Genomic DNA, 27,896 nt, shown 5'->3' with positions numbered 1-27,896 from the left:
TTAGTACATTTTAAAATGTGTATACTGTACGCGGTTTATTCATCGTCTATCGTTGACCCGATATAATTGTCTGGCGTACATACCACAGTTTTAAAAAAAACCTACCTACCTACCTAATTGCATATATTCTATGCATAAAATATATATTACGCACCATGTCGACCAAAAAATATATTTATAATCTAAGGAAATCAATTTATAATTAACTATATATATTTGAGCTACACCACATATTATATTATTATTAATAACTAATTTTGGTCAATATTAAGTAACACGCACAAAATTAAAAAATATTAATCTAGATTTATAAAGGATTTAAATAGTATACCTACCCACTTTGGGCATGGGCACAAAAAAAAAAAATTTGCAACAAATATTTAGAAAATAAATATTATTATTTAAATATATTAAATGAAAAAATATATGATAAATATCTGCGAAACGGTTATTATAAAATGTGATTAATGCGAAATATAAATTGATATAACCACTGGTGAAAAACTATTCTAAATATATATTTGGTTAGTACAATGTTATGCTTATTGAAACGTACATGGAAACTAAGCTAAATAGGTACTTTTCAGTTTTATCATTGGAATAAAATTAACTTTTTCTAGACTAATATATTTTGTAGGACAATAGATTTATTGACCTTATACCCTTTGAGGTCTATCCTTTGTTTTGCGATTTTTTTTTAAAGTACGGCCATTTAAGTTAGGACATTTTAATACATCTAACGGTCTAACCGTAAAAAACGGCTGACAATAGAGAAGCCTTAATGAAATCGGAAACAAAATGCGTATTATGAAAAAACGAATAGGAAGAGAGAAGATTAAATGTTTTAAGATTTATGTTGTAGACCAAAAACTGTATATCGATTAGGTCGTTAGAAGACCTGATAAAACTGATAAAAAAAAATAGCTAACGACTACAAACCTTGGGGCTGCTTAGGAGCATAAGGAGCCAAAAGTCTTGTCTTCTTTTTCTCGTATCCTTTTTGTGTAATATCACCTGAAACAAAAAAACACATTTTTTTATTAATACTTGAATCTTTTTAATCGTTATTGAGTTATAATTAAAATTCTGATTAATGAATGATTAAAGAATTGTTTGAAATATTCAAGTACCTATTCCACAAACGAAATAACAGTACTGTAATTTGACTAAAATCAATTAACTTTTCAAAAACAGTATATTACACATAATATAATAATTTTGTATACATAATATATATATATATATATATGTATAAATAACATAAATCTTAATTTCTATGTGAGAAACATCAAAGTATTAATAAGTAATTTTTGAAGAAGCTTTTAAATATTTTCGGCAGTTTAATTTTAATTAAATTTTTAAACAATTTTTTTCAACGGGGGTTAAACGACATTCCAATAGCTAATTTAAAATACATAAAAACGTAAACATTTTACAAAATTATAATTTCCACATAAGATTATTAGGAAAGCAGTTAGTCATGTGTAACATTTTAAAAATAACGAATTCGAATTTTAAAATGGTAGACGTTGTATTGTCATTAGTATATGTTTTATGCTTTAAACTTAACACTGGAAATTTATATAATATAATTTTAAGTTAAATATTGAAAAATATTTGTGAACTTTATGGCAAGCTTCGAGAGAAATAATATTAACTTATAATTTTGTAGAATCTAACTTACATTAAAACGATAAACTTATTTTAAGACAGAACGGATGGTTACTAAGTGTAAAGTTAGTTGTAGTTAATGTTACTAGGATAGTATAGATAATAATTAGTTCAGGTGAATAAAAATATAACTCAATATTAATTATCAAAACGTTAAAGTTCGAAATAACAATTAGTTTTCGTTTTAAATGAATAGTAAAATCGATATAAACAGAAACCAAACAAGTTTGAATGAAATAATATCTTGGAAAATAGCTAAGAAAATAAATGTATTTTAGTTTTCGCATTTATAGTTTTTATATCCATTAAATTATCTTTTTAAAACTATATTAAAATGTAAACAAAAAATACATAATGAACAAGCAAACAAAAGAAATACTAAATTATAATGTTTTATTCAACATGGCTTTTTAATCTAGGTATTTTTAAAGATATGTTCACTGCGAGTGTACATAAACACGATTATCGGATAAATAAAATGCATAACCATTACGCCGGATCGCACAAACGAGTTGAACGGGATAGAATATTTAACAGTTCCCCAACATCAACTCCCATGATGATCTGTACCATACACATACATGCATATTTAAATATTATATAATTTTATACGTTTATAAAATTTCCGCGACACAAATAAGTCGTTAAATTTATCAAATTTCTATACGATTCCTGTGGACATATAATATTATCATTGTAATAAAATATTAAATACAATAAACATATAGCACAAATGCATACTATAATACGATATAAATAATGTATACAGCGCAACATACTAAATTTAAATAATTCAACAGAACGACGGGGAATATATTTTTTCGTCTGAATAAACAACCTAAATACATATAACAATATATATATATTAAGCCCCCCGGAAAACCGGTAGAGACTAAACCATTTCTTTAATAAAAGTATCAAACTATTACACATATTATAAAAGTAATAAATCGTAGATAGCAAATGCGTGGCATATATATATATATATATAGATGGGATTATAAGTGTGCATATATAGAAACAACCAACCAAGTTACAATATCTCTATATGTATATTGCAATATTTCGTCCTTCTAGCTCGATTTTACGCGCACGCACACACACACACACACGTCATGAATTGTCGTGCATTTTACATAAAGCTACATAATATATTATGCGTATCTGTATGATTATATTTTATCACGACAACAAACGAATACACACATCCGTATCGACTGTTTTTCTCGAAATCGGGCCAAAGCGCTGCGCTTCAACGTGATCGAATGAATGGTAGATAAATGTAGGTATATAATATATAATATATATGGCTGTGACATCATTTATAATCACAAATCGCCTGCACCACCATGTGTTGACAGATATTCACTTATACGCGAGGGGGTAAAACGTGCAATGTCAGCCCCGCGTCACGTCGCGCCGACCCGCCGGCGGACCAGCGGACACGAAAAGCCTATTTTCCCGAGAGTCGAATACCGTTCAGCCGGCTCGGATCGAAAACAGACAGTAAAAAAAATTGGTAGTCTCGCCTGAGAGCACACACACACACACACACGGTATATAAACGTAAGTATATATATATATATATATGTATCATCGGACGAAAGCACATAATAATAAAATAATAATGCCCCATGTCCAGTATGTGCAGTACAATATAATAGAATAAATATATCAACGACACGCGCGGATTCGACACGATGACACAATTTCAATATATATTTTACTCGTAAATATATTGCACACATTGTGTCATGTCCTCCCTGCGACAATATTATATAATTTACACTATCCATCTCTGTTCTTTCCGTCCCATACAGGCCTACATATGTATATTTAATATACATATTTATATATATGTAAATCCGCCATTCTCAATGACTGTGTACGAAATACGGTTAGGTGCCTTATAATATTATTACATATTATACAGTTGTTATCTATATCGGGCGACATTTTGATTTATGACACGCGGGCGCAAGTCGGCAGTCGACCACCTCATATTATCGAGCGATTATATATACAACGATACATGGCAAAATATAACAACGCAGCTTTACGAAAAAAATAATATATATATATATATAATATGATGCATAAAAATAGCATGTGTGACTTGCGAGTAACGATAAGGAGCAACATTAGATTATACGAGAGAGTGTCGACATGATGCCACACTACTCGTTTACAATTAAAATGTCGTTTGTTAACGATATTTAACATTTTTCACCATATATATAAATATATACAAATGGGCAATATACATTATTATAGATTATATATATATTATATGCATACTCGTAATATTGTGTATGTTGGCTGACTTCTCTCTTTCCTGGCCCTCGTTCAAACCAGACATGTACCTACATCTCCCCACTAGGTTCTCTTGCTTTCCTCTTCTCCTGTTTTCTGATACGCATATATATATATATATATATATATATATATATATACAGAGCAACGGTGATGCGGATGTTGGTCGTGGTGGAAAACCAGACGTTCACACCGAGTTTTATTATTGTAAAATGTAATATAAAGCAGATGATATTAGCACGTGTAAAACATTGTCGGAGCGACTGCTGCTGCACCTAATCGAAACAACACCGAAAGCTAAATTGCGACTACCAGCAGGACAATCGCTTAATATGTTGTGTTTTGCGCAAATGTTTGTACAATTGTGCTGGTGTATGTGTGTGTGTGTGCGCGAGTGTAAATGAACGACGAATATTTGGACAAGGACCAACATGTCGTGTACAATACTACTCTATTGTCTCGCTGTTGCATAGTGGTGGAACGCAAAATGACATATGATGGAATAATTTCAGGGTGGATATATATATATATACAATAAGCGGATAAAGAGTGCGACACGAAGTTCGCACAGAGGATAATTGCTGATAGACACAAAAAAGGGTGGAAATCCCTCGCGATCTCTGCCAGTAAAACATAATATTGGTGTAATAATATACGAGCGTTTTTGTGAGTTAGTGTGGGTGTGCATGCATTACATGCGTGAATTTCAAACGGATTTTCGTGATGAGTCACAGACATGCACAGTGTAAACTGTAAATAGAACGACAACAGCGACATATTTATTATTACATTATCATATCATCTGCAGTATAATAATATCGTATATGTGACACGAATAACTAATTGGTCGCGACGATGAATCGAAACACACATCACCTATTATATTACACGTATGGCTTTCGTCAAACGCGAGTCTATTGTTTTAATTTACGAAACGTTTAACTCACGTCGAGCCAAAATCTGTACCCGCCGCCGCTTGAGTGTTCAATCATGTTCATCTTCCATTAGCGGTATAGGAGTATAACATGTATATAGGTCTTTTATATAATATATATAATTATTAAAATCAAATTGTAATTTGTATGCATAGTATTATACTAATACCCGATAAACAATAATAAAACTATACAACAGGTGTGCGCGGTTGGCGTAGACGATACCAAAATGCCGAAGTCATCTCGGCGCAGTATCTCCGAGTATAATATAATAGTATTATAGCATAAAGTGTTGGGTAGGCATTTTGTCTGCTGCGCAATAAACGTTGGTTTACGATTTAATGAAAACAGACTGAACGAGACACGACTGCTGCGACGTAAGTATATCCAACGAGATTTTATAGCTCTTCGCAGCCGTATACGTATATAATGTAAATACACAGAAGAGCTTGTGTTTCATTTATACGAGTAAGTTCGTCTAATATGTAGAAAAGTGTCTATTGAACATACATATTATATTGCAAACAAGACAGATATATTTTAGTTTGTGAGCGGTTTTAACTATAATGTCTAAATAATGTGCATTGACGATCGATTAATCGTATTATATAAATGTATGTTTTCAGTAAAGCGAACAACATGTGTAACGAACCATATACATAGGCCGACTGCATCTGTAGGGAAGAGATTTACTCAGTGAGTTTAATAGTAGATGATATATGTATACCAAGTGTTTGATAGCAATAATCATAAAAACAAATATTCCAAACACCTGTAAGCAATCTAATTTTATATGTAGATAAGATTCTCTGTATCGCAGTTTTCTTGTTTTCACATTTATTGGCCTGCAATTTTGAAACACGTATACTCGGAAAATGAGGGGTATGAAGTATACATATATATTCCATCCTGATAATAATCACGTGACTTAAGATCCGAATTTCCGATATTTGTATACATATATATTATAGCAAAAGCGTAAACAGTTTAAAGTGTTGCAATAACATAATTGGGTCAACCAAAAGTTACAAAGCGTAGCCGCGTAGGTACGCGAATCACAGAATAATACTACAACATAATTTGAGATTTAAAACGCACATAATGTAATGTAATATCATAATAATTTTCATTTAAATTTATAATCACAAAATGGAATATACATTAAATTCCGACAAGAGATGATGCGAATAAAATTAAAACTTCTCGTCTAAAATAATTTAAAACCATGTTCTGTAAATTATAAGATTTTAATAGTTGATGTTAACGTTTGAAATTATTATAATGACGTTCTTGCGATGTTATATTTAATGTTTTTTAAATGTTGTACAACTGCACGATATAACGCTTCTATATTTGTTTATATATATATATATATATATAATTATTTTACACTATTATAGTGGCAACGGCGAGTTTGATATACTGCAATACCTATAAATATTATTATAAAATCAAAGTATGGAAACGTAATTGTATATAATATAATGACGTCATCGTGAGTATACAGATAAATCAATCGTTCAAGAAGTCGTCTGACGTGGCGCCCGAGTACCTATATATAGTTTGGGGATAATTCAATTTTTGTTTTCCATTTCTCTTGGTTTGACATAGTTCAATCACCCCCGCTGCGACATAGGGGGTCGCAACGACTTCTTATCACGACCCAGTTACGCCGGATATATAGTCACCCCGACTAATGTGGGTATGTGTTTGAGTGGCAGGAGTATTCCTTCCATAATCCTATGAGGCTATACACGCCACTCGATAACGGTCTTCGGAACTGCAGTCAAAGCAGGGCGCACTCGCAAAAACATAAGTGATTTATCGGGATTACGCAGCCCAGTCATTGGACACATATATTATCATTATGTATTGCCTCAATTCGTTTGCATTTTCAGTGTGTGTATATATGTGTGTGCGACAATCGATACACTACGACATAGATTATGTTACAACGGTGGAATTTAATCACGGCGAAACAAATCGCACCACATTAAAATAATATATTATACGAATCAACTGGACGATACTAAATACGATAACGGACGACGCCAGCATCTCCCGACCGTCGATTGTATAGATTAAAGTTTCACCATCGTAATATTATATTATATTACTATACCTTCGGGCCTTTCTATACTAGATACTACAATATTATTTTGTATGGCGTGCGGCAAAAGTGATAAGTTTTCCGACACAGTGGCCACGCAAGACTTTACGACGGTGAAAACGGTTAAAAAGTTTCTAATTGCCCTAACACTACGGAACCATCATATATTTTATACTTTCGATCGATAAACGCTGCGACCGAACGCAATGCGCGTATATAATATAATATAAAATATTGTATTATTATTACCATGTTATGTTATTATCATCATTAAATCATTATATTATTATACGCTGTGTATTTGCGACGACGAGGTTATCGGTCGGCGGCAATGGTGGGTTTGTTGGGTGGTGGTAGAAACTTCGGCGGGTGCAGGTATTGCACGGAGGGGGGTGTGCGATATGATGATGATGACCTAGTTTTCACGAAAAGTCACAGGCGTGATGAATATTGCGGGGGGGGGTTTAAGGTTTTATTTTTCTTATTTATAATATACATACGAATATAAAACACGAAATCATCAGTATTATATGAACCGAACATGCACTCATATAAATATATATACACACACAAACTATAGGCAGTCGTCTATTGGCTGTGTCGCGGATTCCCTGTATAGCTGGAGTAGGTAAATGTCGTCATCGACTTAATATTGTTTATAGGTACTAAGTCCTGCAGGGCAGGGAGTCGAGTCTGCTAACATTCGATACTGCACATTATTAATTGAATCGCCGTTGGCAATAAGTATATATATATGTACCTATACTTTATAATATATATTATGTTTGGATTTCAACATAAACTGCAGCAGGAGTTTGAACACAATAGCTTGCCACCTATATACGACTGGTGAAAAAAATCCTATATGCAGATCAAGAATAGTGCCGTGAGAATATAATATTTATTACCTATATAGATATGTGTTTCTATTGTAATTTTTTTTTCAAACAACAATTTCAACGCAAAAACCCGCAGGTTTAAAAATATAATATTCCATAGTTCATATAATATTACACATACAGCGGTTTGATAGTATAATATATTACGCAGTATATTATGGTTGCCAATTTAAATAGTTCAAAAAACAATCATCACAAAAGACGAGTTCATGCAACGGATATTAGGTTTCTGGTCAATACGTTTGATACAAATGACAACGTCACACTAATGTACCTAGCTATGCATAAAATATACCTAAAAGCGGCAGAGATATATTTACAAGCTGTACATCACAGGTCCATTAGTGGGCAATCTCGACTGTCACGTCTGATCGCAGAAACATTAATTAACAGCATATAGTATATATAGGTTTAGAAGTCGCACGGCAGTGTCAGTAAAATCCTTTTATAGCGGGAAATTTGTTGACAAGTTGCTGCTGCAGGGATTACGTCGGCGCGGCTGTTTGGCGTGCATAATACATTTCAAATGAAGGTCTTTCGCTCGATGGCTGAGCAGCAGTTTACGGCTATGAAAATAAATAATTGATAAAATTCGCGAAAATTCTTTATTCGTTCACGGGTCACCGCCACAACACACCAAAAAGGGATATCCACGAATATGTATAATGTATATAGGCCCCTTCAGTCATACCTGCACGCTCACGAGTTGAACTAATATTGCAAAATCTGTTTGGGAACCAGGAAATTAAAAAACAATGCATTTTTTATGGTCACCTTGTGCAAACGAAGCCTGAGAATTTCACGTCGATCATTATCTCTTTTGCAAACAGTATAATTGTGCGACAACACTCGTTGAAAATATATGAGATTCGAATATTCAATGGTATTTCAAACGATAGCTTACAATTAATATATGCATAAGAGAGTAGGAAACAATCGTGATGTGTACAAAAAATTATTATTTTTTTACGTCATATTTATAAATACCTAAATTCAGAGTAGGTAATTGGGTTAGTCCGGGACGGCTCTAAAATACGCGAGACACATTTACATGTTTACTGTGCAAATAGCAAGTATACCGCAGGACGAGTATAAATAAAAAAATTTACACTGAAAGCTTTTTTTCTATTTCATATTCTCCCAATGAATAAACTACTATCATTAGCTGACCATTTAATTTTAAAATGTCTAAAGGTACGAAGCAATAAAAGAATAAATACTTTTGGGATGTAATCGAGACAATGGATTCGAAAATAATTGAGATTTTAACTCAACAAACAGTAAATTGTACACAATAGGTGCCGTGATCACATTCCAATTAAAAAAAAATAAATACCATTGAAAATGTACGACACCTTATAGATGTATCCAATACAACAACCGATAAGAAAACAATCAATAATGTCCGTCACGGACATGTGCTGTGTAGAATCCAATAATTTTATTTTAATTAAATTGAAGAAGATTTGCTGTCCGTCGTTTTGTTTAAAATTACAATCGAACACGAGTGGAATAGTAAAAAAATAAAATAAAAACACCGATCTCTGCCCTATCCGATACAAAATAAAAGATCAACCAAAAGGAATATACTCTATAGTATTCATGGTCTATACATATATAATATAGGGAACATAAAAAAAAAATGAGTGATAAAAAGCAATCCTATGCACTCAATACTCATATATTTATATAATAGGAATATTATAAATTTAAAATATATTATATTTACAACCTAATAATAAGGTATATACTGACCGTACAATATTTTTATTACGCTGGTATTAGGTATATATAGATAATAAGTATATTATGTATAGGCGAGAGTTGACCACGGTGGGTAAATTAATTTCCCGGGGAGGGTCAACGGGGTTATTTTAAATGTGCATCAAGTGCAAATATGAACGTTATGCGCGCGCAAATCATACTTACCGAACACACACATAAATATGTATATATATATGTTATATATAGTAAATAACATATCGGCATAGTACCTACACCACCGGTCTGGTTCGTTTTGCATTCATGTGCAACACGCACACGGTATATAACAATATAACGGGAACGAGATACCGAGACGGCCGAGCAATATTGCCCAGTGAGGGAAGCGCAGGGGGGAGAGAGCGATATTCTGTCCCGCGGGGGCACCAGCTCGGTAGGACTACAGCTTTCATCACGAGTCGTCGTATTCGCGTGCTTATATTATATATATATATATATATATATATATATATATACTGGCAGAATAATAATAATAATAATATGACGACTACGCGAGAGGAGACAAAAAAAAAATATATATATAAATAGTATATTGTATAATATACAAGCTATATATAAGTACACATTCGGTTTTGTGTTTGCGCACGGTAAAGGTAAAATCGATAATTTTTACGAAGAGTTTATAACGTTATTATAATTTATAATATTATAATGTGTACATACGAAAATTATAATTTACAAGGATATACCTATTACAATACACGAATAAACGATAAAACAAAATCGTTGTTTAATAATCGATTTCAATAAAAAACAAAGCTTTACATACATGTATCGAGTTCTAAGTATATTTATGATGTAACAGTACAAAGTTAAATCTAGGTACGACGATACATATCGTCTTACTATAATTATTAGTGTCGTTACTATGATTAAAATTATATTATATCCTCACTTTGAATATGTATATTATATAACTAATAAATAATTATTGGTCTATAATAACTTTTGATTTGAAGCTAATTATAATAAAATAAATAAATGTAGGTACTCTTACTGTTGCTGCTGCTGTATATATTATATACATATATACACGTATTATATTACATATTGGCTGATATAATTGCATGCGAGAGAACATAATATAATAATATATCGAATTTGTTAGCTGGTATACGCGCAAAACGTGAATTCGGTAAAATGAGTTATTTGAACAATTGATCAGGAAAGCAAAAGTAATTTAAACTTTAATAACGTTCCGGTTGAATTCGGAGTTGTGCAAGAAATACGTCTGAAATAATATTCCGGAAAGGCCTGCACCGTTGTCGAAATGTTGATACCGCGGCGGCGCGGTGGTTAAAATATAAGTGATTGAAATTCGGTATTCGTTTAAACTGCAGTTTTAAGGGATTTTCGACAACGCGAATACTTATTTATACTGCACGCAAAAAATATATATGAACATCATATATTTTCTTTTCCGGGTAATCATCAATCGACGTATTTCGAACTAACCGATAGTGAAATAACGATTAGGAAACTTATATATATTGTGCGTTTGTTGGCATTTATATTTACTGCACATCAGCATTACTATAATATACACAATGAAAAATAATATGTAGAACTATTGAGCTGTTAAAAAAAAAAGAAAAAAACTATAATATTAAAAACGTAGTCTATAGTAGTAAAGTTTAAATGCGCAAAACAAAAACAACCGTCAAATGAAACGTTTAATTCTGTTTATTTTTTATTTTTTTGCAACAATGACAATGACAACCGTCTATAAAAGTGGTTTAGTGTGTGTATTCTGACAGATATTTAAATCGACTTACTGTTGCAATGCATCGACTCTCGAGGGATACTTCGTTCACAATATACATAATATACAATTATTGTTTACCATATTGTCCACGAACGCAGCAGATACTCTTTGTATATAGTATAGGTTGTCAAATAATAATAATAATAATAATAATATATCCATCGGATTTCATTCGCATTTAATAATGATATAATATGCCAAGAGAATGAAATTATGGTAATATATACCACATATATAGTTTTATTGCAATAATGAACTACCCATATTGCATTTGAAACGAATGGCCATTTTTTTCGAACAAAAAGCTCGCCACGAATTCCCGGAATATACAGAAGCAAATAAATACATTTATTATCAAAGTATTATATATAATATTATGATATAATATAATATTAACAGTGCAAGTTTGTGGGTTAGGTACGGTATAATCCACTCGATGGGTGGGCAATGGCTGTAGAAAAATGACAATCGTGTGTATATTATATATTATGAGTTATGACGATAGATCAAATGAATAGGCCTACAGAAATAGTGACACCGAGGAAAAAGCTTTTCGGAAAATTATCATTATTATACATTGATGAGTATCGATTTGCAGAAAATCGCCTATTTCTACTGCAGCGGTCACTGCATTGCGCAGATATTTCATTGTACGTCGTATTGTCGTACACAAAAATACCTGTTATATATCACACATAATATATGTTATCTTTATTGTTGTTTTTTCGCATCGGATATGTACGTAGGCGTCCGCGTGGTCGTATATTATAAGCAATGAATCGATATTTTATTTTTATTTTTTTTGTCGTAATTTTATAAAATTTAATATAATATGGTAATTTCACGATGGTATCCCGGAAGAACAACTACAGGAAGATATATATAAACCTAACGAAGAAAAACACGTAACAATACGTCAACCTGGCACAAACGAAATCTCCTCAACAAATAATAATAATAATATAATATTTGAAATGTTAAAAAATGTTAAGATCGCTGTAGCCATCGACTATACAATATATGAACTTCACATGATGATACCAGAGGAGGAGAATAGAGCTTTTAACTGCCTTTCGCGTCGCAACCATCAATCGTCTCTAAAACCCCATTCTTTCGTCACCGGCCAACGCCACTACTATAATAATAATCTCATATACACTTTATAGGAAACTGCAACACGCCAGCTCGGCGGTTGATAAACTGTGCGGACTTATATATGGGGAGAAAAATAATATACGGTGTTTTAAAACAATGAGCATATTATATTATCGTGTGTTGTTCCGCGACACTACGTTTTGACATTTTTGCGTTCCTCGATATACTGCAATTTTATATTATATAGACATAATATACTCGTACAGTAAAAATACGTTTATCGCAACTATATAAAAAAAAAAAACGCACACACACACACTTGAGTATATTATAAAATATAATATTATACTGACAGAATATAAAATGATTATGACAAAAATGAGATATTATATTGTATCACATATTCTATCAGCGTGACATCGTATGCTATATTGATTTTGGAATACCCAAATACGTCTAACGAAATATTGATGAAAAAAGTAAAAAAATTTCTCGATATTATATAGTAGACACTCTTTTAAATATTTCAAAAAACGTATATAAAATTCAATATTTGTATAATACTATTATATGTGTTCGACGTCAGAGATTACGAATACAAATGAATACACACGAGATTGTTGAGTGTGCGATGAACGAATCTCTAGGTTTTTGATTTGTTTACTGTGCATACATAAATAATATGAGATTAATTCCTGAATCGATACTTTATTACGTATCATTACATCTGCAATATCAATATTATATGCACGAGATAATATTACATAATTAATCCCGACATTATAATTTATAATATTAATATGTATACAACGTATACACAATAAAATTTGCACACGTATAATAATATACTTGTTTTTGATTACATTTTTCGACAGAAAGCAGCTTTAAAATGTTTACATTTTATAATATATACAATATGAACATTTGTTATTATCTAAAATTAATATACATAATATATATATATATATGCATCTTTTGTAATATATATGGGTCCTATGGGTGAACCGTATTCTTCTTAAATTTCCTCGAACAATAAAAAGTCTCAAGTTTCTTTAGAATACCTTGGCATTAAACAAATAATTAAGACAATCCCCGACAAACATACGAGAATGCTGTACCTGCACAATATGCAGTGATATACCACTCGAGTGAAGACTATATTACGAAGAAAATATTTGGAGTTAACTAAAGAAAACAGTATTTTAATTTTTAATCTTTTTTTTCCATCAGCTAAGAATTTAACAATTATTTCAAGGATAACAATTATTATTCTATTGCATAAAACACTATAAGGCAATTGATAATTAAATGAACAAGTTGTTTTGATACTGAACTGTGCATAACTTGAACATATCCATTATTTTTTTAATTCACAAATATTGTTATATATCAACTACACCTAATTTCGAAAACAATCTTGACGAACGAGCCTCATTTTCTTATAATTTAGTTCTTATTACCCACACATTGATTGTCGTTATTGATTTAACTTATTCGGTTAAATTAATATAGGTATGACGTTTAATTATTTGGTGGTTAATAACTTCCTGGTTACCAGTTTACGATAAAAAATGAGATGAAATTATAATTTTCAAAGACTGTTAAAATGAAATTTATGAAATTCTACAAATATCGAGAAAATAATTTTTATCAAATATTGTTTTATATGCGTCATTATTACTGCGTTATCGAATAATCAATGCCGTTGGCGTACCTACGCGATAATAGTGCAATACGGACATACGGTGTACAAGAATAATAATTCAGCCGTAGTATAGTCAATTTTCTTTCAAATATATCTGAATATTAAATTATATAAATTTGTGTGTAGGACGTGAGTTTCACGACTTAAACCACACATCTATAACGTGCGAGGAAGTGTGGTGTGTGTAAATTAAATATATTTTATGCGTAAATGCATTAATAATTCGTAAGCATGTTTGTTCCGAAAACAACCGATATCGGATGACGACGCGCCGGTGGCAATGGACCACAACAATTTGGTGGTCATAATGTAAATATTTGTTACTATTAATTATGTATAATAATCTAGTGCGCTTGGATCGTGTAAAATAAATTAGTAAATAAATTGGGGTGCAGGTATTACGCAATGGCTGCGGTGGCTAGGTCCTAATTAAAAATCGCTTTTATTCGCATGTACATATACCTACCATAAAATATATTAAATCGATTAAAAAAATATAGTCCACGAGTATATAAGAAACATACATAATATGATATATAATATTTAATAACATGTACGTTGGATGAGATTACGTCCGAGAGAATAATAATAATTGTTGGGCCTATACCTATATACTTCGGCGTAGCACTTCCCGCAAACATATAATATTATACATATAAATGGAGAAACAGCATGGAGTTACGGCAAAAGTGTCGTAATCGAATACCACGAGTGAAAAGATAATAATATATTATTGTAATTAAAAACTACTAAAACACATCGTAACCCAACCAAAACCCACACGAATTTCAGACATTATATACACATATCATACAACTAGTAAACCGCCTCCTTCGAAAGCTATAATCAACCATGCTAACTATAGCTTGCAATCGGAAACGATCGAAATACATTTCCAATTCTAACAGATTTATTTGGCAGTCGGTTATATTACTAAATGGTGCAGTTTTTCTCAACCAGTGGCCCACAGTGCTCAGAAGTTTTTTTATAAGAGGGAAAATTTTATAGCAAACTTTAGCGAATATCTAGTCTAGTCGTATCTCCTATACCCGTCCCACTAGAATAACAATAAAGAACATTAAATTTCAATAAATATAATTTATATGTATTATAGGTAGGTACTATATATTTTTAAAAAAACACTATAGTTTTAATTTATAAAAATACATGCATTTTTCTTGAGTTTTGTGACGTCGTATCAAGAATTTCTAGATCAATATAACCATTGAAGCTGTTTTAAAAAATTTAATAGAATCAGCAAAAATAAAAATAAATCATATCAGTAAAACGTACTCTATACTAAATGCACTCATGATTCATACATATTTTAATAATTGTATTTCTATTAAAGCAATATATTTTTTCGGCAGTATATGTAGACGATTATTATATTATTTTAAATAATTGTACATTTTGTATAAATGCCTATAAAATATATCCTATATATAAAGCATCTACACGGCTGTTTAAGGAAATACCTATACAATATTTGATTTCAATTTTAGCCAACCATGTTCTATTACTTCGGTAATATATTCGATGTCAGCTATAAGTACCGGTAAAATGTAACACGTTGATACTCAATAAAAAAAAAACTATGACTTTAAAATGAATCTAAAAATATATATCAATTAATAAAAATGCATGTCATATTATTTGTCAATTACAGTAATAATGAAAAACAATCAAATACCAAAAGTGTTATAGATACTCATTTAGCATTATAAAAAAGGGTTACTACAAACTCCAAACATAACAATAAAAAGTTAAACCAATTTTTTTATCGATGATTCATTATTAGAATCGTGACACAAAAGAAATGCAAACAAAATATGCATATATGACATACATCTAGTGGCTAAGTAGTGAAATCACCATAATTTACTTAAAATAGCAAAAAGTGTTCCCGAAAGTTACCCATCATCCCAACTCCCACATCATTCGTTAAAAAAAAAAGTCTGTTCATGAATTTGTATAATTTTCCATGGATGGCCTCAATAATGTGTTTATTACTACCGAGCACTGAGAAATAAACACGGCAAAAACTTGCGGTCGATCTATGCAAAATACAATATTCGTAATATACCCTCGAACTGCTGGAGCCACTGGTACAAGTCCTCCAGGTCGATGGGCTCGTCGTCCGAGTCCATTTGTGAGCCACGTCCGGCCACGGTGGCGAGAGGTCAGCGACGCGACGACGTTTCCGGACGCGTTATGACTCTTGTCGTTCCCGCCGCGCCGCCGTCCAACCGACTTGTCGTCGTCATCGTCGCCACTGCCAACTCGGTCTGCAACAAGTTGCCGCCATTTGTATAGGCGGTGGTGGTGGTGGCGCCGTCGGGTGTGGCAGCAACAACGACGGACGGACGAGTCGACGGCATCGCGACTGCTGGCCGACTAGTCACGACGTCGCGAGGGTGGCGCGACGTTTCACGCGGATGTCGGTTGGGGTGGCGGCGGCTCGGGGGTGGCGCCGCGCGCGTTCGCCAGACTTTCAGCGTTCTAGACAAAAGACTCGCGCCGCAAGCGCATAGGTACCAACAATGGTCGCAGCACGACGGACCAGAAAGAGAGGTTTGTGTGTTTCGATAATAATAATAAAATGTCTTTTACCCATATTTCTCATAAGTATACGAATTATCGGTTGTTCTATTGTCTTTATTTTTTTTTAATTTTAACGGCTCCACTCGTGGTATATAGTATACTAATGTATTGATAACAAGGATCATCGTTAAAAAGTAACCGTAAATAATAATATCCATACAGCCATAATTGCAGGTACGATCAGAGCGGTGGTATTAAACCGAATGACATCTCACGATGGGTACCGTCGCGCCTGATCAACATTAATTATCATGGATATAATGTTATGATAGGTATAATTATAATTTTAATACGGTGCACAAACTCAGCATTCAAATGACTATATTATTATCATGGTTGTCGAAAAACGTTATTTCTTAAGTTTGTATCGTGTAGAAGTGTTCATTCGGATCCTCCTCTGCTGACGGTTTAAACGGGGGAAAAAAAAAAAGTTTGTATCGTAGTCGTATAGACAATTATAACGACCGATGTGGTTTCAATAAACGGCAATTTCAATCCCGTAAACCAATACCGTGATGCATCCGTATATTATGATTATTGATATTCTATTCTAATCGATCCATCTAAATCTATTTGTGCTTATACGCTATTATTATATTACAATAAACACGAGTTACAATTATTATTTTCTTATTCACGATGACAACAACACGCAACGGTATATGACTACATTGCAGTGAATGTTGGTTAAGTCAACAAAGTGAACAAAAGTCGTACGCCAAATATTTATGTCACGTTCGCAATCGAGATTTATAAACGAAATATTACGTTTATATTTGTACAGCGTGATTATCAATTTGGACAAAATAACGATGTAGTGTGATTCCAAAACGTGTAAATTATATGGTATAGTCACATGCGCAATTTAACGCTAATGTACAAATATGATTTAATAGAATTCTATTAAGTACATTGCGACCGAAAAATATAAAATGAAAAAAATAAAACCAAAAGAAATTTAATATGCTAATAGTACCGTATTATACCAACCTTTATTATATTTTGGGAACATCAGAAACATGTTTTACCTATATATAACAAAATTGCGAGAAGAATCAAAAGGTATTCATAAAAATATTCCTCGAAAAAATGTTATTTTAAATAAAAACATCTCTGTATATAATGTGTTTTAAATTTTAATTACTTATCCACAACATTTTCAACTAATAGTTTTGCAAAAATAAACCTGCTCTGTAAAGTGACGGATACCATATATTTCAATATTAATATTGTACTCTTGCAGGAAAAAAGACCGAATTTAATTATTTAATAATATCATCTAGGTGTTGTTTTCTTATTGGAATAACGTGTACTGTTTGTGAAAAACAAATACGTCTACTAATATATACATACTTTTTTTTTACTTGGCGGCCACAAATTTTGCGCAATGAAAATGCGCGTCATTACGCAGAATTATTCAAAGCTACTGGTCCGCATTTCATTGTTCCGAATAACTGAAAAATTCACTTGTCAAGTGCACATATTCCTTTTGTTAAAAAGTAATTAACACGCTGCACAAAGTTCAAAAGATACACTTAATCATTTTCTCGTCCTTTAACTGCTTTCTTTGATAACAGTCCACTTCCTCTGAATGTACAAGATATTTTTCTTTGAACATTTTAAAACATTCCCGACTCATATACACACACACACATACACATATTATATTATACACTTGTAATATATGATTTTTAACCTAGTTTCGTAGTTCAAGTTGCGGCCGTCGCAGCAGTGTCAGGAAAATTACATATTTATAATAGCAGCCATTTAAATATGCATGTCTCGAAAACAGATCATAAATACAACACGTAGGTACATGATGCGTATTGAATGAGTCGTATATACCAACATCAACACTGCACAATGCTGCGTATAATAATAATATATTAGTACATATTATATAGTTTGATACAATGCGAACCTCATTTTAAAACACAAATACTTAATATTACAATGCACACAAAATTATTATTGGATAACAAAATCGCTCTAGCAACGAATTTGCTCGAAAATTTAGTCGTTTCTAGTGACGCCTATTATTATGCGTATATGTATAATAATTGTGATGCGCATGTTAAACATGCAGGGCAAATGCAATATTGGCTAGAACGTTCAGCGGCTATGCGTGTAACTGAATAGCACAGCACTCTGGGGAACGGACTATATATACCCGGATCGTGTGTGTTGTATTAGTACCTATATACGTACAATGCAGTGTAGTAATCGCGTACATCTACATATTATATACCGCGTGCAAACTATATAATATGTGAACACTAGTGCACTGCCTATTAAAGTATCGAATGCACCACAATAATATAGTATTACCATCATCGCTCGTCTACATATACCTCGGTGGTTGTATATATATATATTATATGCAATTTTAGTCTAAATTGCACTTCGAAGACCCAATACCTATATACACTCAGACTATATTACATATATTATATGTACCTAATACCTATATATATATATATATATATATATGGTATGTACACCGCGCTGCAAACGTGTATTGCAATAAATAGACAACAACCTAATATAATATCATATATTATACGCGTATGGCAGCCGTCCGCGACTAGAATATACAACACGGGCATAGAATATGGCAAAGGGGCACAATTGATTTTTCAGTCCGGCAAACGCACACCTAACTGGGCTTTTTCGCTCAGGAATTCGGAAGCCGCGCCGGGCAGGCCGCTATAGTATATAAATAGTGAGCTCGGTGGCCGCGTGTTAGCAGGCTAGTCACGTGTGCGGTATAGTAAGTATACGACGTACGCCATGGCGCATTACATTGTTGAGGTGAGGTCATGGGTTTTGTGTCTAGAAATTTATCAATTACACGGGCGACGACGGACGTTTGGCACGCCAAATCCGCGAAAGCCAAATAATAATAATATTATGTCTTGCCGGAAAACGTGAAAACGGTGTTCGAATACCGTCGTGACATTATAACGACATACGGAAGACGGCGAAGGACGATTTACTTATGTGGGTCGTCCCGGCCGGTTAAGGAGAGACAATCACAATAATGTACATGCGATTATGCATTGTCATATATCTTCGCTACACGTTATCGGATATTTCGGAATAATGCATGCAAAACAAACGTCGACTTCGGCAATCAAGCGAAATATCCGTCGATAAACGATAGTAATAATATAACATATTATACAGTTACATTTTAGCGTACAATCTAGCTATATTTGATCGCAGATTAAGGGCCCCATACATTGGAACGGTTGCGGTGGTGGTGTCGGTATAGCGCGATACAGTAAAACGAAATTGGACACAATTTTACCGACACCACCAAGTCAATATAATTTTACCGCCACTGCTGCATTGAATGGTGACCTTCATTGCAATTTTAACCTGATGAGTATCAACACCCGTTACAAAACGATAGATCTAGAAATTAATCACTTGGAAATATAATTAAATAATAATTGCATTCTAAAAATAAGATATAGTTGAGCGTTTTCCTTACTATATAATCACAATAATTAATTCATTAACACCACTATTACAATAATATTATATTATATTTTCATTTGTTAAGATTAAATCAATAATAAGCAACTTACAATATTTCAAAGCAATTCAAATCTTAAGAGGATGCTACACTCACAATCGTTGTCTAGTGTCTACCACACGCATAACGTACGTATACTTACTGATTACACATATCGTGTTCACAATGCTGTTTTGTTGTTTTGATCGAGTACTATAGTCAATATTGATAAGACTTGAAAACTTAATTTAATAATAATATAACATCAATAGCGAATTTTCGAGTTAATTATTTAATTGTATTTAGGCATCGCATGATGCATATCTCTTTTAGTTTTTTTTAGATAAATCGAAAATAAGCAATGCATTTTGAATATAGGTGACTTTTTTTTACTTGGTAATACATATTAGTAGATAAAGTATACTCTAGCTTATACTAAATCTAAATATTTTAATAAGAATAATTTAAACAAATTAAAAACACTTATAAAACAAATAAGATTCATAATTAGTAGCATGGCATAATCTCTAGTTTGAATAATATTATGAATCTTATAAGCTTTGATGGGTATTTTAAATATTAGTTCGTCAAATATGATTTCCACTTTTGAATTTTAGTTTAATTAGAAGTATTCATAAACAAATACAAACAAAAAGGAATTTGGATAACAATAACTTTAAGTTCTAAACTAACAATTTTCGAAATAAAATTTAAAAAGTAAACATTTCAAAATATAGTTTATTAATAGGTATTAGTTATTAATGAATATAATTGTATCTTCGTATTATGTAACTGCATTATACCTATATATAAGCAAATTACATATAATATTAATGCAGAATTATTATTACGAATAGTAAAATATAAGATTATAACATATAGGCAAGTACTTTTACGATAATGGATATTAAAAATCAATAAACTATAGATAAAATTATTATTAAAACATTATTTACAAGTATGTTTTTCTTTTATTCGTTCAAATTTTATACCGGGAAAAATTGTAATATACATATAGGTAGGTAAGGAACATAAAATAATATAATATAGTTTTCCAGGATTTTTTGATTTGAAATATCATAGTAAGGAATGTCCACAATAAATTATTATATCGAGTGTAATAAAACACGATTCTAGTAGTAAACAGGCCAATTTCATACGCTTTATGCACTTTTCATAAAATATAAACTTGAATTAAAGTTTTAATAATATCATGACGTCTGCGATACATGAGTGGATGACATATTCATAAATAGAACGTAAACAAATTGCGTACAAAAAGTTTTGTCGTAGAAACCACCAAAGTATTTTTTTTAAATATAGCATGTGAAAGGAATGAAAGTTACGTCTTAATGCTTATAAAGTTCATGTTACACAATTGGAATTTTTATTTTAATATAAATTTTTAGTTAGATATTTTAAACACTCAACAACATAATATATTTTTACATTTGACTAGATTATTAGAGTTCATAAATAGGTAATCATCATTTCGGATAAAAAATTCAGAAATGTCCTAATGCCCGAATGACAATTATTTTACAAATAGCACTAATCCACATTATTTCGTTTAAAATCTGTCTTGACAGTTTAATTAAATTTGATGGTAAAACTTTTCACGTTGTCACTGAATCTGGGCTTAATAAATCATCAGTTGCTGTATCAAAACAACATATTATTATGAATACAATATCACTTGTGGATAATTTAAAAGTCAAATAGAATAACCATAGTGCACGAAATGCATAATTAAATTAACTTTTTTGAAACTGATATTATTGTTATTTTCTCGTAGTACAAATTATAATATGATGCTATATAATATTATTTCGAAGAGATTGGACGAATCCATTAGAACAATGTAATTATAAGATTCGCTGGCTGGTTATTCATGGTTAACAATTTTTTGAAACAGGAATCAGAATATGAATTTTATTTTCGTTAGAGTAATATAAATATAATAATTTACAAAGAAACGCAAACAAGAAACAGTAAATAAATAATGTATGAATCGAAAAAAACGAGACGATTTTGTTTGTGCGCTGATTGAAACATTATGCGACGACTGCATCGTTTTAAGAAAATCGAACCCAAAATTAACTCTGTTGCGAATAAAATAAAATTAAAAAAGCGGGTAAGTCATAGATTATTGCTCTAGAGGTTATACAGTAAGTTAAATCATTATTACTGATCTAGTATTTAAAGTTCGGAGCAGAAAATAAACATCCTTTACTCCACTCATCTAAAGTTTGAAAACTTATAAATTATATAACTATAATCAACAATTAGTTCAAAATTCTAATTAATATATTATCAACATTCTCAGAAAAGTAATGTGCTTTTTAATAATAATTTAAAATCGAATGTTGTTTTTCAATAAAACAATAACTTAAAAAAGTAGGAAAGTGGATATCGCTCTGTTGAACAGTAGGCTACAAGTGGGTTACTATAATGGATGGAATTAAATTTGAATCCAATGATATTATATCATTGTTACGAAAAACGATTCTGAGCGAGACAGTTTATCTGTCTATATTCTATTTTTTTTTTTTTTTTTTTTTTTGTTATATTAAAGTGTTTCTGACTACAAGGTCATCTAACTTATTGATATAATAAAGAATTTTTAACATCATTAAGTTGTTAAGTGTAAATGAATTACAATATATACAGTAAATTACAAAGATGAATAAATAAATAATAAAATATGACATCATAATATTAGTTAATCTAAGTGTACTTTTTTTTTTTTTTTTTTTTTTGTAAATCTTATTGTTGTTGAGAAAGGACATCATGAGGACGTCAATTGAGGTACGTATTTAATCAAAATTTGAACTTTAAATGCTTATAAAAAAAAAAAATGACCTGTCTAAAGTACTAGCTTAAGAAAATTACCTTTCAGAAAAGATGCTACACTTGATACTTTTGAGCAAGTTTAGAGGGAGAGAAATTGTTTACAGAATAAAAAAGAAAAGAAATAAACATCATTGTAAAACCAATTCATTCCTCGCTCCGCTCAGAATCTAAAACTGTGTCGAGTATATCTCATCATTGAGTAAACTGTAATGGATGTGTTAGATTTGAGTTCAACAACAAATCATTGCGTATAAAAAAACAATTCTGAACGAAGACGGTCTATCAGAATTATTATTACTAATATGCAAGTATATTTTTTATCCTATACTTCTATAATATTATGAAATGTATTTTACCATTATTATTTATTAATAACATAGTAAGTTGGATTTGGATTAATCTTTGCCAAAAACATTGTATTTTTTACGAGTATAATATTAATTATTATTATTGTATAGTATGATAATAATTGTAATCATTTATGTCACATTTTATATTTATCATTGTTATTGACTTTAAGACAAACCCAACTTAACATAGGACGGTATGATTTGTATGAATGGTTCGTGGTATAAATAAGCAGTATACTTTAAGATGAATTAATCATAAAAATATTTTGAATATGTCAGTGAGTATACAGTTAAACATATTAATATAATAAACCAATAAAACTTCAAGTCCCCGCGAATAAAAATTAAATAATATATAATATGTTCTGTCATTAAAAAATTCTCAAATGACAATCATCAATCACGGCGATCGTTGTAAACATCAATCATCCATTAGTCAAAATTTGTCAAATAATGTATTTATAACCAATGGATATAATCCGCATTATAAATTTTACACTATATTATGAATCTATGAAAAAAAAAAATATAAAATATAAAAATTAATATTGTAAAATGTCTGTATTTTTTGAGAACAAAAATGGTATTTAAATAAAAGTGACCAATTTTTTAATAGTTATTTATACTTAAGCTGTAAGTGACATCGCGTAGTCGTACCGTAGTGGTATTTATACCTACCTAAATGAAAACTACGTTCACACAATAGTACAGTAACAATAGTATTATAATAATCGGGCTTCTTTCTTGCGGTAAAGCCGTTATTGTACTAATATACGTAGTATGGTAGCAGCAAACGGACAATAATAGAGCACTACCGTCGTATAAATTATAACTTATACTCTATGGTGTAAAAAAATAACTTGAACAACATTTATATAATATAAAATAAAAAAACCACTGGACTTGATACTATATTATTGTAGGTATTCGACATTCTTAAATCTTCCAAGTTTTCATGTAAATTTAGTGATTTACAGACATAACTATATGCGTGTAGACTGTGTATATTGTGACGAACCTCCAATGAGGTTTGTGCACAAATAAAATAACGAACACTTCCGAACTAAATATTACTTTCTATATTTAAAACTAGAAGAGAAAACTTACAATTTATTAAAATAAACGAATTAACATTATGAAAAATAGTTTGACAATAAATAAGGTTCTGGCGAGAATAACTATGTTCTGTCTTACTACTCTGGAATCCAACTGCCACGGCTTGCTATACGAGCCGTGACTACAGCCAGCGCTTGCCTGGAATTGCTGACGCAGCCATCCTTCCAGACAGTCGACGTCTTACAATATTATTATCTATTATTATGATAGAATATATACTAACTAATATAGCCAGGGGTTCATAACAATATATATATATATATTAGCGTTTCTATGAAAATTATAACGCACATCATAATTTAAAAAAATCCGTTGAAGGTATGAGAAAAATTAAAACTAAAAAAGTATACCTAGAGGAATGACATAATTTTATAACTATAGCTAGCTCAGAAAACTGATCATATTACATTATTGAAAATTTTAAAGAAATATATAAGATGGCACGATTAAAATTAATATTACAATATATCGTTTTGTTACATGTTTTTTTTCATTGTTTATTTTATAAGAAATATATGTTTTACTGATCTACCTTGTATATTATAAAAACATTGCATACCTATTATAGACTATAGTATACTCTTATAACATTACTATTACTATAATACATTGTAAGATTTATTACCTATAGTTCACTATATATTAATCGTTATACGTCTGTTTTGAATTTAACTTATGGAACTCCACTATATAGGCGCAACAGAGCTATGACGTATTGTAACGCCTATCATTATAACATCATTCGGTGTACCAATTTAGACTGGAAAATTGTGTATAAAACTTCTTAATCAGGAAATCGGAGTTCTCATCGTATATATATATGTATTATATTTATAGCGATTTTCTCTTTACAGTATTATTGGTTGTTACGTACGTTTGACATTCGTCGTCGGTGCGCGATAATAACAACATACACGCGAGTGCACACACACGGAAAATATAATATTAAACTATGATTATAAGAATATTATAAGAATAATGGTGATGGTTTGCCTGTGCGACGGGTAGGTTCCATACTACAGCCATTGTTGTTTCGATGTACATACCTATATACATATATGAATGTATTTATAAATATGTGACTATTAGGTATGTATATTTTATGTAGCATTATATGTATGTATTGTATATTATAGTGATGACTATTAATATACAATATTGTATCGTCCGCATAAGATCCTGTGAACGGTGCATGAGAACAGACCCACTATATAGGCTAACGCGAGTAACCCAGAAAAAGAAAACGGGAAAAATAGAAAAACAAACAGACGCAGGCGAAAACACGTAATACACATTGCTCGTATTATGTATTACATATTTTCGTGTGCGAATTGCATATGCGTACGGCAATAAAAGTTATTACGGCATCACAATCACGAGTGAGTACTGCAGCGATATAATAATATAATAATATGATATATAATATATATTGTGCCAAGGACTTTTTTACTCAGAGAAGTCCTCGGCGTTCACTGTACAATATACCTACGTAATGCGAACATCGCGGCGTATGCATCTTTTTATAAGCACTACAATAAATGCGTAAAACTCGATAATATATATATTATAATAATTATTGAACCGATGACGAGATAATATTGTTCGTAAAAATAAATCATATTATGCAGGAGAATAAAAACGCCGAGCCAACGTCACCACCGTCCACCGGTATGATATTATGTGAATACATGTAAAATTAATTTTATTACATTGTATTTTGGCGGTTATACTAGTACCTTCCTGTATACACGAGCCGTGACTTGACCGTAATTATTGCCACGGTCGTTTTATGTCAGTGAAAAGAAACGCGCGTCACATATTATGTGTCGGTACTGTTCGATTTACGCTAAATTGTACTAAACTGTATCGCACATGCATAGCTGCAAATAAGGAATTTCAATGGGTGGGGGGGGGGGCTCAGTCCTACAAGTCATATTTTAATTTTTTACTTTACGAAAATTACGTTAATACGATAGTTACCTATTTGCGCCTATGCGCACATTCTACATGACATAATAATATTATTTTATATTATAAAAATAAAGGCGCAAAAGACGCATTTGCAAATATATATATACAAAGTAGGTAAAAACGAAAGACTGTTGCAGTAATATACACAGGGTGACTAAACAAGCATCATCAGCCGCCTTTGAATCCATTAATAATTTATATTTAATAAATTTATATTTTTGAAATTTTTAATACTTTCAAATAGGTGATCAAACTTATAAGTGTTTGAAAACATTTGTTGTGATGGTATAAACTCCCTTTTTTTCCAAAGAAGAATCATCCTTGTAAATTTTCGGTCAGTTGATTTTTATTTTAAAATGTTGTCGTATGTAGTTAGAATTTTGAAATAATAATTTCTAAGTTATTACACTTTATATACTAAGAACCTGATACCTGCTAAGAATAATAGTTTTTTAAAATAGTTTTACATAAAATATACAATAGGTTTAATATTTAATCAAGTATAGACATATTATACTCGGATAATTACTAAAATGCATACAACATACATAACCTATCTAAAGACTATCATTTTCAAACCACTATGGGTTATAGCTCCACCTTTTCCCCCAACATTCTTTTTGATCTATTATTCTATATACCTAAGTACTAATAGGTTTTAATCACATACTCATAAGATACTGGAATTTCGATTTAATATTTTAATATGAAGGTACGATCAACATTGAAAAAAATTATTTGTTTAGTGGTAAACAAAAAAAAAAGATAATATTTGAAAGTATGATCTTGAACTACCTATAAATACCTACTTTAAACTCAGAAAATCATATAATTTTAATATTCATGATTAAAGAATTAAAAGAAGTGAGCATGTTTGTTGAATCTTCGTATAGATTAGGTTATACACAGAGTTTACAAAGAATATGCTGTTATATATCTAAAGGTACTATACGTAAAACGTTCCGGTGCGGTGCGCAGCCAAGAGCCAACTGCAACTTTTTCTACCCACGGGTGTATGAACGAGCGAGCAAGATAAAATCTATTTTTGATCAGTCCAATGTATATTTAATATATATATATATCTATATATATTTAATGCAATACATATTATATTATATATATTTTATAAAATATAATCAATGAACTACAATGACCCAATTTGTCTTTGAAGCTTGTCGATGCATTCAAATTATCGCGGTGCGCCAAC

General features: G+C 31.1%; 1 protein-coding gene across 6 annotated transcripts in view; it reads right to left on the bottom strand.

Moving 5' to 3' along the window:
* DIP2 (disco-interacting protein 2) overlaps positions 1-27,896 on the bottom strand; it is a 167,707-nt gene that overhangs the window by 33,732 nt on the left and 106,079 nt on the right. For 4 of the 6 annotated variants that reach the window (XM_089224978.1, XM_015512716.2, XM_015512717.2 and 1 more), the window contains exon 2: positions 940-1,014. In XM_089224978.1, coding sequence (XP_089081104.1) covers positions 940-1,014 — 75 coding nt within the window. Of the gene's footprint in view, positions 1-939; positions 1,015-3,969; positions 4,046-16,361; positions 16,637-27,896 lie in introns of those variants that run through there. The other 2 variants (XM_015512719.2, XM_089224979.1) reach the window with 2 other exon arrangements.

This window comes from Diuraphis noxia, unplaced genomic scaffold, assembly GCF_037042655.1.
Source record: "Diuraphis noxia isolate RWA-SAM2 unplaced genomic scaffold, SU_Dnox_SAM2 contig0003, whole genome shotgun sequence".
Lineage (NCBI taxonomy): Eukaryota > Metazoa > Arthropoda > Insecta > Hemiptera > Aphididae > Diuraphis > Diuraphis noxia.
The sequence above is the reverse complement of the archived record's forward strand: the minus strand, read 5'-3'. Positions and strand labels throughout refer to the sequence as shown.